This window comes from Bradysia coprophila, unplaced genomic scaffold (genome assembly GCF_014529535.1).
Source record: "Bradysia coprophila strain Holo2 unplaced genomic scaffold, BU_Bcop_v1 contig_232, whole genome shotgun sequence".
Taxonomy (NCBI): Eukaryota; Metazoa; Arthropoda; class Insecta; order Diptera; family Sciaridae; genus Bradysia; species Bradysia coprophila.
Window position 1 is genome coordinate 5,403,875 of NW_023503493.1, and position 16,941 is coordinate 5,420,815.

The 16,941-nt window shown below is 35.0% G+C and overlaps 1 protein-coding gene across 2 annotated transcripts in view; it reads right to left on the reverse strand.

Moving 5' to 3' along the window:
- The window catches only part of LOC119076040 (hemicentin-2), a 151,397-nt gene that overhangs the window by 19,307 nt on the left and 115,149 nt on the right, over positions 1-16,941 (reverse strand). The window contains exon 15 of one of the 2 annotated variants that reach the window (XM_037182664.1): positions 10,511-10,637. In XM_037182664.1, coding sequence (XP_037038559.1) covers positions 10,511-10,637 — 127 coding nt within the window. Of the gene's footprint in view, positions 1-10,441; positions 10,638-16,941 lie in introns of those variants that run through there. The other variant, XM_037182663.1, reaches the window with a different exon arrangement.

Genomic DNA, 16,941 nt, shown 5'->3' on the forward strand with positions numbered 1-16,941 from the left:
TAATACCGTCACCGACTGTGGGAGAGAATTTTATGCTGGTGAAGCAAGGGTTTGCTTATCACATGAAAGCTTTTTCTTCAAAAACTTTCATAAGTCACACATTCCCACGAGAAGGAAGCTTTTATTGTTCTATCTATAATATACCACTGCCACCACACACTAGCCACGAGTTAGCAAGTTTATTTAAATTTAATTTCAACTGTGATTCGCTAGAGTTGTTGGCGTGCAAAATGGTATAGAGCATTGTACCGATACATGCTATGAAATGGTATTTCTGAACGGCACATTGTTTCAAAAAGTCAAAGATCGAAGCAGTGGTCGAATGTCTAACCGGTACGTATGTGCAGCGAAATACACCATCAAGACTTGTCAGGACAAGAAAATTTAGCATGCTTCTAACAATTGAGCACTGATCGATAGGAAGGGAGCACTAGTCTTCGGTCATGCATCAGTAGTCTGTTCTTTTATAGAAAGCGATCGCATCGCAACTTTCCAGAAGTCATGTTACAATAACCCACAAAATGCATTTGATCAAAAACCGCACAGGTTTATTAACCTGTCACATTCATCTGTTATCGATAACGACGACCAAAATAATGACAGGCTCTGGGAAATATGGTCCTTTATAAAGTAAAATGCATGTTAAAAAAATTGAAGTACAAGATTTGAAATCAACCGATTAAAAATACCTTGATAGATGGAAGTAATAGAACCGATAATAACACTTGCCGTCTGTGACAGGTCTGTGACTACTTTGAATACGAATCTGATCTGAATCTGAAAGTTTCAGATAGGGTTTCTTCAGATTCAGTTCAGAACAATCTGTTCCGATACCTAATACAGGTGGATCCGAACCTGATTTCGACCCGAACCGGAACTAAAATGTTCGACCCGAACATTTTTGTGAACCTGAAATTTTCGATTTCGGGTTCAATACAAACCGGAGCAATTCGTTAAAAATGTTCTTCTGGAAACTATTTAGACATTGTGCGTTTATGTTTCGATATTTTATTTGGCGTCAATCATATGTGTGTTTGTCTATACAATTTGTTAGTTTTATTTTAAATAATTATTTGACTGACTACATTAATCGTAAATCGTTTCGATGCAATTTTATCCATCGAATTATGTGGGGAAAAAATAATTCCTTCGAATGAAAGTGTATTTCCATCTAAAAAAAATTGGGTAAAAACACAAAAAAGAAAGGAGTCAGAATTAATGTGTGTGTGCGTTATTAACATGAATAACAACAATTCGGTTGGTTAAACAACATAAAAATAATTTGCTTCAAATAACAATTGCAATTCCAAAATGAAAAGAGAGAAATTTGAATTTGAACAAAAAAAGAGAGAAACACTACGGATATAAAAGAAATCATTCATCTTACAAGATATCAATAATTGGAAATTAAAAATTAAAAAATGTGCAATTTGGTGCAGTCAACAACACACAAAACATGTTCTTTTGGTTCCCAAATACTTTGTACTTAAAAGTTTTTTTATTTCTTTTAAATTTATTTTCGGTTTTTTGGTTCGGTTTTAATATTTTTTTTTTAGTAAATTCATAGCAGAAACTGGTCGAGGATGACATCTTTGGTTATACAGAATAATTTTTTTTTGGTTTTTATATAAGTAAATGGATAAATTTAAACAGAAATCAAAATCAATGGTTTGCTGGGTGATTTTTAATTGGTAAATAACAATTAAATATAATAATGAAAATTTTAATGAATGAATAAATATTAATGTAAATATACCGTCAGCCTTTAGTTGCTTGCATTCGTTAGTCAATAAAACACAATAATTAAAATGTAATATTAAAAGGTAATAAGTAAAGATACACAAAAAATAAATAAATAAAAATAATTTTAAAAAACAAACAAAAATTTAAAACAAAAAAAAAATATTTATTTTCTCTAAACAAACGCTAATGCCTTTTGAAGGCACACAAAATATGAGAGATCAAACAATGTGTATTTAATATTCTAAAGTGAAGTTGCCAATTTATTTCCATCTTTATTCTATCGTTTCATAAAATAAAGTTAGTTGGAAATGTACGACACACACACACGACAAGACAGCATAGCAGAACATATTTTTTTCTTTCTCGATTTATTTTAACCGGAATATACTTCAGAAAATGCTTCAAAGTCTCTTGATATGTCGTCGCACAAGAAAAAAGCGCCACTTTTTATGAAACATCAAATAAGCTTTAAGCTTATTTTATCAAGTACCATGTCAACGTAAAGACTCGTTTCTCATTTTTTATGTATTTCATTTTCTGTATACGTTGATTGTGTCGGATCTTTCTGGTTGCAAAACTGTATCCTTATGAGGACAGTTAACTGAGTGGTTGGAGTGGCAGTTGAAAAGCATCTTTTTTTCATTCGAGATGATTTAGTTACAGGTAGGAATCGTGAATGGAAATGAAAGTGGCTGAGCTTTTGCATTTTTACGAAATACTTCCATTGTAGGTTGTTTTTTACTTGAATAAAACACCGGGCTGTGATTCTCGGAGGAATAATGGAGAGCTCCACAAACAGTCGAAGAAAATACAAAAATCGCTTCTGAGCTGTGACCGGATCCGAAGCCCATTCTCTCGAAATTTCTATTGTGAAAGTTGATGGAAATTCTCGAAATTCACGGAAATTCGATCTTCATGGATATTCTAGAACTTCTTGGAAATTCATCAAAAATCCTCTAAATTTTTGGAAATTCTTGGAATATTCCGAGATTCATTTCAATTCTTGCAAATTCTAGAAATCCTTGTAAATTCTAGAAATCCTTGGAAATTCTAGAAATCCTTGGAAATTCACGAAATTATTTGAAATTATCGAAATCCTTGAAAGTTCTAGAAATCCTTGAAAATTCTAGAAATCCTTGGAAGTTCTAGAAATTCTTGGAAATTATCGAAATTGTTGGATGTTCTAGAAATCATTAGAAATTCTTGGAAGCTCCAGAAATCCTTCGAAATTCTAGAATTTCTTGGAAAATATCGAAATTCTTTAAAGCTCTAGAAATTCTTGGAAGTTCTAGAAATCCTTGGAAATTCAAGAAATTCTTGGAAATTATCGAAATTTGTAAAAGTTCTAGAAATCTTTGGAAATTCTAGAATCCTTGGAAATTATCGAAATTTGTAAAAGTTCTAGAAATCTTTGGAAATTCTAGAATCCTTGGAAATTCTAGATATTCTTGGAAATTGTCGAAATTTTTAAAAGTTCTAGAAATCCTTGGGAGCTTTAGAAATCCTTTAAAAATTATAGAAATGCTTGGAAGTTCAAAAAATCCTCGGAAATTCTAGAATCCTTGGAAATTGTCGAACTTCATTGAAGTTTTAGAAATTTTTGGATAGACTCGAAATTCTTGACTCCAAGCTTCCAACCACTATCCTCAATTTCTAATTTGAATTGTTGACAACCACTCAATCAAACGCATCAATCTATTATTCCGATCTCCACCACCATCCTTCCTCCCATCAAACATGAACCCGTCAGTCACTCTTTTATGAAATAAATTGAACGAATTTATTCAAAGAAAAAGATTATCCCGTAGACAGTCTCTAATGACATGACATCACAGCCACTTTGTTTGCATACATAAAAATAAAATTGTCCCATTACAACGTGATATTCCGCCGCATATAGCTGGAAAGCTAAAGCTTAAATAGCTTTGAACTGTACCCGATTAACCTTTTTATTTTGATGAATCGAACTCTGGGTGAACATTTTGCCAAGCCAGAATGTGATATCCGACTCAGAGGAAACGTATATAAACTTTGAATCTTGCTGAAGCATATTCCGTTTAAAATAATAATAGAAAAATTACCGCAAAATGTGTCGGTTGTGACGGTGTACTTTATTTCCGTGTGTACTCGTTTCACGTCTCTCTTTTTTTTTGGGAAATAATTTTTTGTTTTTGTTTTAAAATGAAAAGGCACACAACAATTTTTTCCACCCATAAAATTCGGTGCAGTTTTTTTCCCCCACATTAAACTTAAATAAAAACAAAGTTTAGTTATAAGTATAAAATAAACAAGTTTCAAAAAAAAATCTCATTAAAAAAAAACACTCGTGCAGGAAAATGCATGATAATGATATCCATTATTCGCAAGGAAATGCATTGTGAGAGAGATATGTCATTTCATATATTTTTTAGACGTTTTTTTTATATGTATGCGAGAGAGAATGAATCAAATAAAAAAAAAAAGAATTGCACTAGAAGACACATAAATCTTCTTTAATGGATTTTTCGTTGGTATATATATGAAAATGGAAAATATAAAATTGGATATGTAGATTCTTTTGCGTTGCATTGTAAAAGTGGTCATAATGTGAAGCATTCTCGTTTGTTTGTTTTTTTTTTTTCTCGCAATTCCTTTTCCCCCATTTTTTTTCTTTGTAATTTTATATTTACATTAACTATAAAATGCGATATTATGAGTTGAATCTTTTTAAAAGGTCAGTTTAATGATAAAAGGTTTTTTTTTGGTTCGAATTTTAAATTCATTTGCGAATGGTTTCTGTGGTATTTTCGGGACGATTTATTTTAATTGATTTTTTTTTTGGTTATGTTAAATTACACATCTATATCACGATCCAACATTTATTTAAATAGTTCAACGAGAAAAAATATATGTTTTTTTGTCACCAATTAAATTTATGTTTCTACACCCAGTAACTATTTATATCGACATCGATATGCCATTGGTTTATCGACGTTTTTTTTATTTATTTAATTTTTTCATTATTATTGACCAAAATCGAATAAAATTTCTTTTTTCTATATAACAAAAATCCAATCGACATTAAAGCACCATAATTCACCATTCTACATATTCGTCGTTCAGATAACTCCATAAATCGATTCGATTTTCGATTTTATGCACACACTAAAAACAAAACGAGAGATAGAAATCTGTTCACACCACCGGATGACGGTGATATTCGTAAATCGAGTTAAATGTCGCCCATAATGTGGGGCCTTTTTTACAATGCAGCAAGAACAGCAATTTCTAATTTAATTTAAATTTATCAGTCGATTCTTCTTTAACTGTATCGTTAAGGGCATTCGTGTTTAATTTACTCAGTTATTGAAAGGAAGACGGAAGAGTTCATCACAAAAAAAAACGAAAAACTGAATCAAAAACGTCATTTGTGTTTACTCTGAATAAGAAATTTTAGCAGAGACTCTAATTTTCCACAATTTTCCGACATTTTCCTAATTTTCCAAAAATATTTTTTTGATAAAATTAAGTAAAATGTTGGAAAACAAACTGTCACTGACTACAAAGGCCTTCAATGTTGAAATTGTCAATTATACTAGGCCCTGAATATGGAACACACCTCCGTTCGTTCCAGTGACGTCTGTGTTCAGAGGTAACCAACTCGAATATATGACAATGAAAGTCACAGATAGGTGAACGAGACCAATGGAGTTGTTATTTGAACTCAGGAGGTCCAAATACCTTACCACACCAACGACCGACCGGATCGGTGCACTTTCATTGTCATATATTCGAGTTGGTAACCTCTCCACACAGACGTCACTGGGACGAACGGAGGTGTGTTCCCCTTGTGTCGTCAGATCTGCAAGTGGAGTGTCAGTAAAAACTTAGGTACAGTCTACCGAGCACAGATATTTCTCCATGATCTTTAGATGGTTTGTTGGAGGAGCCGTACTCCTCAAAATTCAGAGTAATTGCTCAGATCTGAGAAAAAAACTTTTTTTTTGTGACAAAATTCACTCACAAAGGTTTTGAAATGGAGTATCGATTATCTAGGAAAAGAAGTCGCAGCGGTAAACTATGTTAAAGTTAGTAACTTTACCCTGCCGCCACGGTATATAGTAAATGTTTGCGTTTATTAACATTTGTATCAATCGACATCGATATTGTTCGCCGCAAAGTTGAACCAATTATTTCTATTAATAATTGAAGAACTGAAGCAGCCAGACTAATAGTCTACCGTCGTGACAGGGATATCTATACCAAATTGCTTTCAGTTTTCATATTTTGTGTAATGTTTGTTGCATACCATAGTTGAGAGATGGCTTGTTGGCGTTGTCATTTTTAAACATGGCTGACCGACGGGCTGATAAAACGTCGAAAATTCTTTTGCGCTCAAAGGAAAATCCTTTGTTAAAAATCAAAGGCAGAAATCTTTGAAAGTCAACTCCTTGATCCAGGAAGATCAAAAGAAAATTCTTTCTCTCTGCAGATTTTCGAAAGTCTGACCCAAAAGCAGCCCGAATAAATTTTTTTAAACCAGATAACCCAAAACCCGATGAAACTGAAACCCGACCCGAATTACATTTTTAAGACCCGAGAACCAAAACGCACGGTAAAATCAAATCGGATAGGGTAAGGTTTTTTTTACCGAGTGCGGGTAAGTCACTCTTCTCTAGCAAAACACTGATAGAAAAGAGTTGAAAATCTTACCTGTTGCAGGTAACTTTTTCTCCAGGTAACCTAAAATAGCTGCCACAGCTGTAGCTCTCCATACGAAAAATACAGCTGTAGCAGATAACTTAGATTACCTGGAGACAAAGTTACCTGTAACAGGTAAGATTTTCAATTCTTTTCTTTTAGTGAGACTCATCCGATTTTCAATTTGAATAACTTGTAAAAGTGAATGCTCTTAACGTCACAAACCTAATTTACCTACGTCTGCTTGATGCGAAAACTTATTCGTCCGGTTTTCTGCATAACTTGTTTGTAATTAACTATATTCTCCTGTCGTCGTCGTCGAACCGATTAACATTTAATTTGGTCTTTGATTTATAATCTCAAAAGTATTTTCAACATTTAATTATCTATTCACATCCAACCCCAACGCTATATAACCACCGAAAATACCACAGAAAGCTTAAATGATCGAGACTGAATTCCAAAGATTTTTTTTTCTCTTTTTCCGTAGCTTTATATAAATTGGGTTTCTAATAGACTCTGTAAAACATGGAAGCTCAAATTTAATTTCGTATGATACGTTCTCTCCGATAATTTTTTTTCATTTTTAATACTTAAATCTAATTTACAAATATACTTACGGTTACCGTAAAAATTCCTCTCTTTATACTCTGCCTCCCTCTCTCCCTATATCTCTCTCTCTCTCTTTCTCTCTCTAACACAATTATTGTCATCATTATTATTACAAGAAATTTTTTACAAAAATTCAGTTTGAATTAGTCGGAAAATTAGATTTTATCTAACCTCTCGCTCGCCCTTCCTTCCAACAACTCTACTGGTTGTCGGTGTATTGTCGCCGTCTTTTTATCGCTGTTTGTGCTGCATATTATATTCACATTTATTTAACAAAATCGTACATGGAAATGTCGCCATGAATCGAATGAATCGAATGTTGCAAACGTTAACATTCATATTCCAATACGACCTCACCCCGTTGCTTCCTCGACTTGGACACAATCACCCGATGTGCATAATTCTGATTCGGTGTTGGCGTTACAACTGTTGTGCCCGTTGTGGTCGCATTCGTTTGATAATGATGATGCTGATGATGATGGCCATAAGATGAACCATTGCTCATTGACGCATTTCGATAATTTGTGTACGAATTGTGGGACGGAAAATTTGTTATCGATCCGACTGTTGATTTGGACAATTGCTGGTAGTGTTTCAGATAGTCTTCGTGATAGGGCAGTTGATTTTCGTATTGATATTTGATTTTGTCATGGATGTCCGGTTGAGTGATTTCGAAATGGTCAATGGAACGATGGTTTGACGAATGGGGTAGTGGTGTGGTTGCGGGTAGAAATGGTTTGTCGATGTTAAGGAAATTATCGGTTGAATTGGTGAGGGACCGTTTCTCGTAACGTGACGACGACGATGATGATGTGGTCGCGTTCATTTGTAATTGCTTTTCGATTAAGTCCAAGCGTTGCTGGTCGTACGACGTTTTCTGACGATGATCGGCGAACGGATGATACGCGGAACCGGAGGGACTGTATACGGATGCGTAGTCACTGCTCAGGGAACTGGATGTCGTGTTACTCTTTCCACTTTTGTCGCCATTCATTATTTCCATCGAGTAAATCATTTCCTTGGTCGGTTTCGTGTGGACTTTGGATTTCTTGGAGTTGTACGTGCTGAATGAGTCGCTACTGCTGACATTATTCGGTGGTTTCATTCGCAGATTATTCGGTCTGTAATAGTAGGACGAGGTTGTGGTTGAAGCGGGAAATGTTATTTTCAAATTGTCCTCGTCTTGGAAGCGAGTGAATTCTGTTTGCTTCGGTAACACAGTCGGGTCAGCAGTGTCCGATAGATCAACATCAAAATTGATGAATTCTTTGTCAGAGTCCATGTTCTTCGAACACGATTTGGCGCGCTTATGTCCGTACCTCTTTCTGCGTGTAATTTTTCCAATCGAATAGCTGCCCTTCGGCTGCGATATTTTGTCGAAATTTTCGTTCAAAAATGCGTCCAAATAGTGAAGATTTCGCGTTAAATCAATCTCTGATTTATAGCTTTTGTAAGCGGCTTTCGTGTGTGATTCATTGGCCTGTGTTGTGGTGGATGATGTTGATGTGCTTGCAGTCGCATCGAAATGATTTTCCACGACTTTCGGCCGATCGAATAACTTTTTCTCGGGTGATTTATTCAGACGCAAGCCACACTTCTGACCTATTTTGATTAAGCTTTTCTTGAACAGTTTCTTATCGACATCTCTCACCGACGTGTCGTCACTGTTTTTCGTCTTATTCGGTAAACCGATATTGAATTTCTTTATACTTGGCACCGCTTTTCCGCCACATTTATCACGATGCAATGAAAATCCGAACAAATCTTTTCTCTCTCGTTTCGATTTTTTCGTTGAATTAGCGTCAATGTTATTGGTATCGATTTCTGTGTCATCGTCGGCGGGCTTTGAATAATCTTGTCGCTGGAATGGACATGTCGGTATACCACCGATAGTCGAATAGCTTTGATGATGGTGCTGGCGATAATTATTGCTGCCATTCACAATCGTCTTAATTGCATCGCTGTCGGCGATAAGACGACGATTGAATTCGGTGATGAATTTGTCCAATTTTTCGTTTTTCTTATTTTCATCGTTTATCGAATTTGTCTCATGCTTCGGTGAGTGCACAGCACGACGATGATTTACATTGCTTACGGTTATGATGTTGTCGGTGCTGGTACGAAATTCCTTATTTCGGCTGTGTTTACGTGTTCGATGTTTGGTTGTTTTTCTATCTAAATCATTTGTTGGAAATAAACTCGTACAAGATTTATGATTGTGTGATGGATTTGTCGTAAAGTTATTTCGGCTACTGTTCTGTACCAATTCCGAACAACATACATCATCATCATCATCATCATCATCATCGTTCAAAGACAATGAATCATCGGCATGTGTACGAACGATTGAAATTGCTTTTTCTACCTCGATTGGCAGCAAGATTTTATCGCTCGGTTCGGATTTTTCCAAATTGAAGAACACATTGCCAACAGGAACTGCAGCCGACTCATTTCCTATGTATTCCGACCCATTGAATTTGTGATTTGAATTTGTCGTTTCATTCAGTTCCAGAAATGGATTCGTATTCTTCGACATGCTGAAATTACTCGACGACTTTCCGATTACGGTAATGCCATTGTCACCGCTATTGCTGCGGGCTGTTGTCGCAGCATTCGCTAAATTTATGTCGCATTCGGTGTTATCGCCGATATAATTCACCTTCCTAATAACTTCCGTTTCGTTTACGTCTAATACAATCGTACATAATGTGTTGGGCGTTGCAAACAACGACGAATTTTCGCCCGTTATGCCACCATTACCCCGACCACCACCACCACCACTCGCACTGCCATCGTTGTACGTCTCATCCACTTGAATTTCATTGTCCAAATTTATTTCGTTTAAGCTAACTAAATCCACTCGGGTACTTGAATCTTGTGATAAATCTTCTCTTAAACTTTTAGCTTCGTTATTTACACTAATGCTAGCCAATGTCGTTTTGCTTTCGTTTGAGCTTTTAAAATTTTCCATTAAATTACATACTTGAAACGACCCGTTGCTTATACCCGTACTCGATTTCGACCTACGAATGACTACAGTCTTCTCATTATCATTATACGCGACATTACTACTACACGAGCTTAAATGTACCAGAGAATTTGAATTTCGAAATGTTTGGAATTTTTCATATTTACAATATTTTACGGTTGAGCAACGTTTCAATTGAAATTCAACTCTAATGTCAACATTTCGCGATTTACCATTACCGTTTACGGTAATGTATTCAGCGTTAGCATTGCTTGTCTTACAAGCACCACCACCACTGTCGATGATGCTATCGCTCACCCCGATTTCTTTTAAAATGTCATCCATTTTATCTACATTCGCATCATCATTATGACCACTTTTCGGGAAAGTTTTCTGATTTGATTTGTAAATTTGATGGGACGTATAATCGTTACGGTTATGTGTCCCACTAATGGGTGCCTGCTAGACTCGCGTCGGTGGTTGTAAAACCATAGCAGCCATTCTTACTTTCATTGCCTCTGGTGAGTGGCCCTGTGCATGTCCCTGTGTGTGGAAACCAGCTGGTGTCGTATAAATGGAATCCAATTGAGGACCGTTTGTGCTATCTGAACGTGATTTTAAATCAGCCTTTTCACTGCAAAAAAATTGAGAGAAATGTTCGTTACTGTTAAAAGTCTCGTTTTATTAGAGGCAGTGGAAACATTTTTATTTTCATTTTTGCTATTTAGATATATAAATGTGGAAAGGAAGGAAATTTACTTTTTTTTCTTCAATTTTTGTACATTTTAAAATGAAAAATGATTTTTCTACCTTTGAAAGCATTTGGTGTAATTTGGAGAAAATTTGCATTTTTGTCGCTACGACGATGTATACAATAATGTTGATTGATAATGTTGTACTATTATTTACGACGAATGATAGAACGTTTACTGTTGATTGGATACAGTTTCGTGTGGAATTTTTACAATAAAACAGAAATTAGGATGAAGCGCAAATGACGATGTCCAATGTAGTATTATTTGGTGTGCACTGTCGCTCGCATGGACTTACAGTCTTTTTCATGTGCGTGGTTTTGTATTAACCTTATTTTCTTCAATCAATAGGTCATGAGAAAATGACGTTTCGTCGACACTTCGTCTGATGACAGATTGGGTAAGAAAATGTTAATTTTCTCCACTCTAATTTTGGCAGGAGAGAAAATATACCTTTTATACCCCGAACTGCCACCGTTGTTTTTGTTTTGAAAAATTGTGTAATTTATGAAATACGTTGTGTTCACCTCTGGGAGGAAAGGCAAATTTCAACTCGAGTGATACGTGGCACTCGTACAATTTTGCTCTGCTAGAAATTTCGTATATACTTCCTTACGATTTCTGATAATTATTGTACCAGTTCTAATTACTTTAACTAACCATTAGTCAATATATATATTCTTCCCTCGTTAAACAAATAACTGTTACGGATGTCAGTAATGCATACGATGGATTCTGTTGAAAAACAGTCTACTGAAATCGGACGCATTTTCTAGTGGAATTTTCTATGTGTACATAGAGAGGACTTCGACCCTAGATACCAAAAACACTTTTTAAAAAAATTCGAAGCTTGGTTGGTTAGCGAGACGTTATCCAAAACCGAAAACTTGCACTTTTCTTTAAAAAAAATATCCCCAATCACACGAGCTGTACAGGGTCGTGTGGGGTGTCATTAGAAAGGTTCAATACTTTATCCCTAGCAAGGGCAAATATTCAAGAAAATCTTAAAAATTATAGAAAATCCCTAAAAAGGCTCAATAAAATCAAATCAAAAGAAGAAAAACCTTGGAAACCTTACATCACAATAATCAAATCCCAATAGTAAGTAACTTGCTACCAACCTGCCTTCTTGGATTTTAAAATTTTCAGCAGTGTCGATGAATTTTAAACACAATAAGACCCTATTCGGCTCAATAGTACGTGTGATTACCTTTCTAATGACACCCCACACGACCCTGTACGGCTCGCGTAACTGGAGAAATTTTTGTAAGAAAAGATCAAGTTTTCGGTTTTTGATCACCTTTCACCAGCCACACAAACTTCGCAGAATTTTTTTGAAAGTGGTTTTGGCTTCTAGGGTCGAATGAATACCTTTCTAGACACATATAAAAAAGTCCACTGGAAAATGCGTCCGATTTCGGTAGGCTGTTTTTCAATAGAATCCCTCATCATAGTTCGGAGGTGCTTCTGCATACATCGTGATGATGTTGTGTCTAAGTTCCCAAACCTAAGAATAAATGGAAGCAGCCTAGTTCCAGGATGAAAACTACTTTCTCATAAAAAGTTTTACTCGCTGCTCTACCAGAAAATGAGTCATTACTTCATTGACTTGAGCGTTAAAAGTCAATCCTCTAAGAGAGTTATTTTACACAGCAAGGGATAAAAAGAGGAAAAGTTGAGTTTTCGTGTGTATTTTGTTGATCCGCGGCGAAGCCGAGGGTAATAAACACACAAAAACGAGACTCTGTTAACCACCCCCTGAAGATTGACTTTTAAAGCTCAAGTCAATGAAGTAATGACATGACTTGAATGTAATGTTTACAAGCTGAGGGCGTCAAAAGTGTAGTGCTTGAAACATGAAAAGAACGATTTGCGACGCATATAGCGTGTGAATTAACTTACGTATGGAACTTTCAAACAAGAACGTAATCTAAAGATTCCATCATTTCATGCACTACATAAAAAATGACTCTTGTGCATAAAAGACACCGGCCTCGGCATCTTCGTATTTTCACGATTTTGTTTTGACAAAAAGTGAGTAGCTTTTTTGCGATAATAAAATAATTTCCGAGAAACGGATTCTGAGCAATCTTTGTCTCTCAGCCAGTTCAAACGATGAAGAAAATTGGAAAAATTTACTGTTGATGTTGATACTGACGTGAAATGAGTTTTTATGATTAAAATTAACAGGAAAATGATAAATAAAAACGTAAAAGAACCGGGGAATCTCAAAGATAAACTGTAAACAAGTTAGAAGTTGTGCAGTGTCATGTTCGGTCTTATATAAATACTCCAATATCCGCTGTTGACAGCACCTCCAGAGATAAGGTATGTTACACACACGGAAAATATAAAATCCTCCTCATTTATCACTTGTTATGATCCGGTTGGCTTGTTTATCATCTCGAACTATTTTTATTTCTTCGTAAAGGAAAACGGATGGGGATGCGAAAGCAATGCTTCTTGTTGGCGAATTAAAAAGACTTTTTTTTTGCCTTTCTCGTGAAATTGCTCCTTTGTAAAACAATAAATCCTTTCAAGTCAATGGCACACATGCTTTAATAGATCGCATATTTTAAACCATCTGCATCCCCATATATGCTGGCAGATACAAAGCATTTTGCTTGAAGCAATGACACATCGAAAGTATTAGGACGATTTGTAAATGTCCGCTCCGAATGCAATGGTCTGTGCAAAGCTTAGAAAAAATTGCATTTTCTCGACAAGATTTTCTACATAATTGTTGTACACATTCTGTAAGCAACAGTGTCTCTGTCTTCTACATATATATTGAAGAAGAAAGCTCTCATTTCGTTCGTTAAATTTCTTCAATTTCTAAAACAAACAATTTCTCTTGATATAAATTCCATTTCACTCAGCACTGGTGTGTACATTATACTATATGACGCCAGCGAACGGTGGCAATATTACATGTGCTTGGTCTGACACATTGACACATTCAACTATAAATCGTGTGCTTTATAATTACGTGTTCTATTTGAACAAGAGGCAATGCACATTGCACATAAACACAATACAACATGACATACCATATATGGCATGGCATCCATCCATATATATATATGAATGTTGCACTTCTGTACACATTTTCGAAAAGTTTATGGTGGCAATGCATTATGTGTAGTTTAAGGTAGCGAGCTGTAGTTTTTTTTCTATTTTTCTTTTCTTTTTTTAACTTCTTCCGTTTCCTTTCGGTTTGTAATTATCAGTCACGAAAGGTTTCCAATGTAAGAAGTGAAATATTTCCTGATAAAAGATATGTTTAAACAAGGGAATTTTAACTAGGATGTAGAGGTAGCAATATCATAATCGATCTAAAATGGTGTTTAACATGGTAAACATTTGCAAAATGATGGTGAAAAAGCAATTACAGTGAAACGTATGTGACGTGCGTTGTCAGTTGACCTCGTTGTGACATTAATTGACATGCGACGCTGTTTGTCATTTCATTCAAGCAGTTTTCATTCGAATGCTAAGCAAGATATGGTCGGTGATAAATCGCTGCTTCATACGTATTTGATAGAAGTGATGCGAACAAATCAAGGGAAAGTACTTTACTTTCTTGAGGGGAAGGTAGATTAGCGACACCTCTTCAATCCTTACTTCGGAAATTCCTCAAAATCGAAGAAAATCGTTGGAAAGTAAAAAAAGTCCTTGGAAATCTAAGAAAATCCTCAAATCTTTAAAGGAAACTCCGAGTGACAAATATTCAAAGAAAATCATTTGTCAGTGCACCTTAGAGCTACGAAAGAAAATCCTTCAATCAGTAGAAAATCCTTTAATTGAAAATGAATTCTGGTGGAACGTTATCATCAAAAGTAAACTAAAATCCAGTATTTAAAAAACGCCCGAATGTATGCTTTTCAGCAAAGAATCGATGTCCCTTAACCTACTTGGACTTGGAGAAAAATGTGCAGTCATAAATTTACACAGTCCGCAAAGATGTCTCCAATTATATAAGTTATGACCAAAAAACCAATTTTTCCTTTAAAAGCAACACTTTTTTGTGTGCTTTAAAACCGTGAAAATGCTTTTAAAAAAAATTTGGTTCAGAGAAATCATCCAAACCGAATATTTTTCCGTCTTAATGTAGGCTACAAAATTGCAATGCTCATTGCTCTTAAATAAAGCTCAAGTTTTTTTACTGCAAATTTTAAGGTTAGTACGATGAGTACACAGTTTGTAAAAAATGACTGAAAAATCAACACTCTGCAACAGTGCCTATATTCGCGACAATATTTTCACAAATTTTCTCAAATTTTCGCGACTTTCTAAAATTTTCACAAAAAACTTTTTGCGAAAATTCACGAAAATTTGAGAAAATCGTGAAAATTTGAGAAAATTCGTGAAAATATTTTCGCGAATATAGGCACTGCTCTGCAAAATGATTAAAAAATTACGGTGCGAACTTTTGAACATGCGAAATAAAGTTTCTTATGTAATTAATTGATAATAATTTCTTAGTTGATGTTCAATATTTCGCATCCCAGAACGAAAAGCAAACATTTTCAACTAATAACTAATCAATAAAACAGAAATTTTATTTCGAATGTTCAAAACTTTGCGCCGTAATTTTTCGATCATTTTGCGGAGTGTTGATTTTTCAACCATTTTTCACGAATTGTGTACTCAACTTTACGATGAACATTTTTCCTAAATCGGAAAGTTAGCGACTGAATTTCCTAGTTTCTCCACGAACTCTCATGTCACAACGAAAATTTCGTACAAAATACAACTGACATAGATATAACAATTCGATATTCAACACTGTTAACACTCAGTAATGATTCTATGTTTCAATTTGCCTTCTTATTAATATTTTGCAGAAAATGCAGAGGGTCCACTCATAGTTTGGCGTTCTTATATTTAAAGAAGAGAGAGAGAGAGAGAGAGAGCAATATTTCGTGGACAAGAAATTCTAGCTTTTATCCTAATTTCCCAGGGTGTCCTGGATTTCCCAATTGCAATAAGTTGTCAAAGAAATAAGGTGACTTCTCCTCGCGAGATTTAATTTTGTAGGTTGAATTCGTAAGAAAATGATAGTTTTCTGTAGTAAAACCGGTAATCAAAGTTTTATTTACCGGGTAACAGCCATTACCGGTTTTTTCATTACCGGTTGCATTCACTAACAAAAAACTTTCAAATTGAAAAAAAAAACAACCGTCAAATCCATCCAGAATCAGTATAATAATCCTAAAAACCAATATGAAAATTCTTGAAAATCGTCAAAGGATTTTCTTTTTAAAAATCCTTTGTCAACAAAATTGACAAATAATTGCACCTCGGAACCGTTCTAATTTGGCAGTAGAGATATAGCCAAATGAGAAATATATGATTTTATAAAGATTTTTGGAGAAAGGAATTGGAATGGTTTGGAAGCCGTGGAACGTTTGGAAACAGTGTCATTGAATTTTTCCGCGAAGTGAAGATCGAGTTTAAAGAAAATTTGTAAAGAAATATTGTCAAAGACAATACGTATTAACAACCATGCTTATGGTACATGACGAAGCTAATATGCAGATTCAATTTTGCAACTTTGTTTTCCTGTCAAACAGGATTTGATCTTTATGTTTGTATTGACGACATACGAGGATTGTATGAATATGCTCTGTATTAGAGCAACACTGAGCGAAATTTCCTACGTGCTATGCGTATATCATTCGTGCCCCCTGTTAAAAAGTGTGGTAGGGTAGTTATACAGCGGTCTCGAATATAATACGTGCGAGACGTATTTTGCTTTGACAGAGATTTAAAAATATGAATTTTATTGAATTCACCTACGATATACACACCATATTAACAGTTTACCGTTGTTATTATACATTTTAGAAGTTATTAGTAACAAATATTTGAAATTAAAAATTGACTTCTTCGGGAGTTGAACCGGGGACCTCTGGATCATGAGCCAACGATCTTTCTAATGTTGCAGTACAGTAGTGTTGGTTGACATTTCTTATTGTTGAAGGGTACTTTGAAAGTCATAAACGTGTGTGGCGTTTAAGTTACGTAGAGCACGTTATAACACAGCGCACATAAACAATGATATGACGTTTGTACGCCCTCACTGGGAAGGGCTGACATTTAGGGTTTAGCAAAATGTCAGGATTCGGCACATTTCAAGTGAATGCGTTCATAATTTATTTTAAGTTCATAAAGAATGAGGAA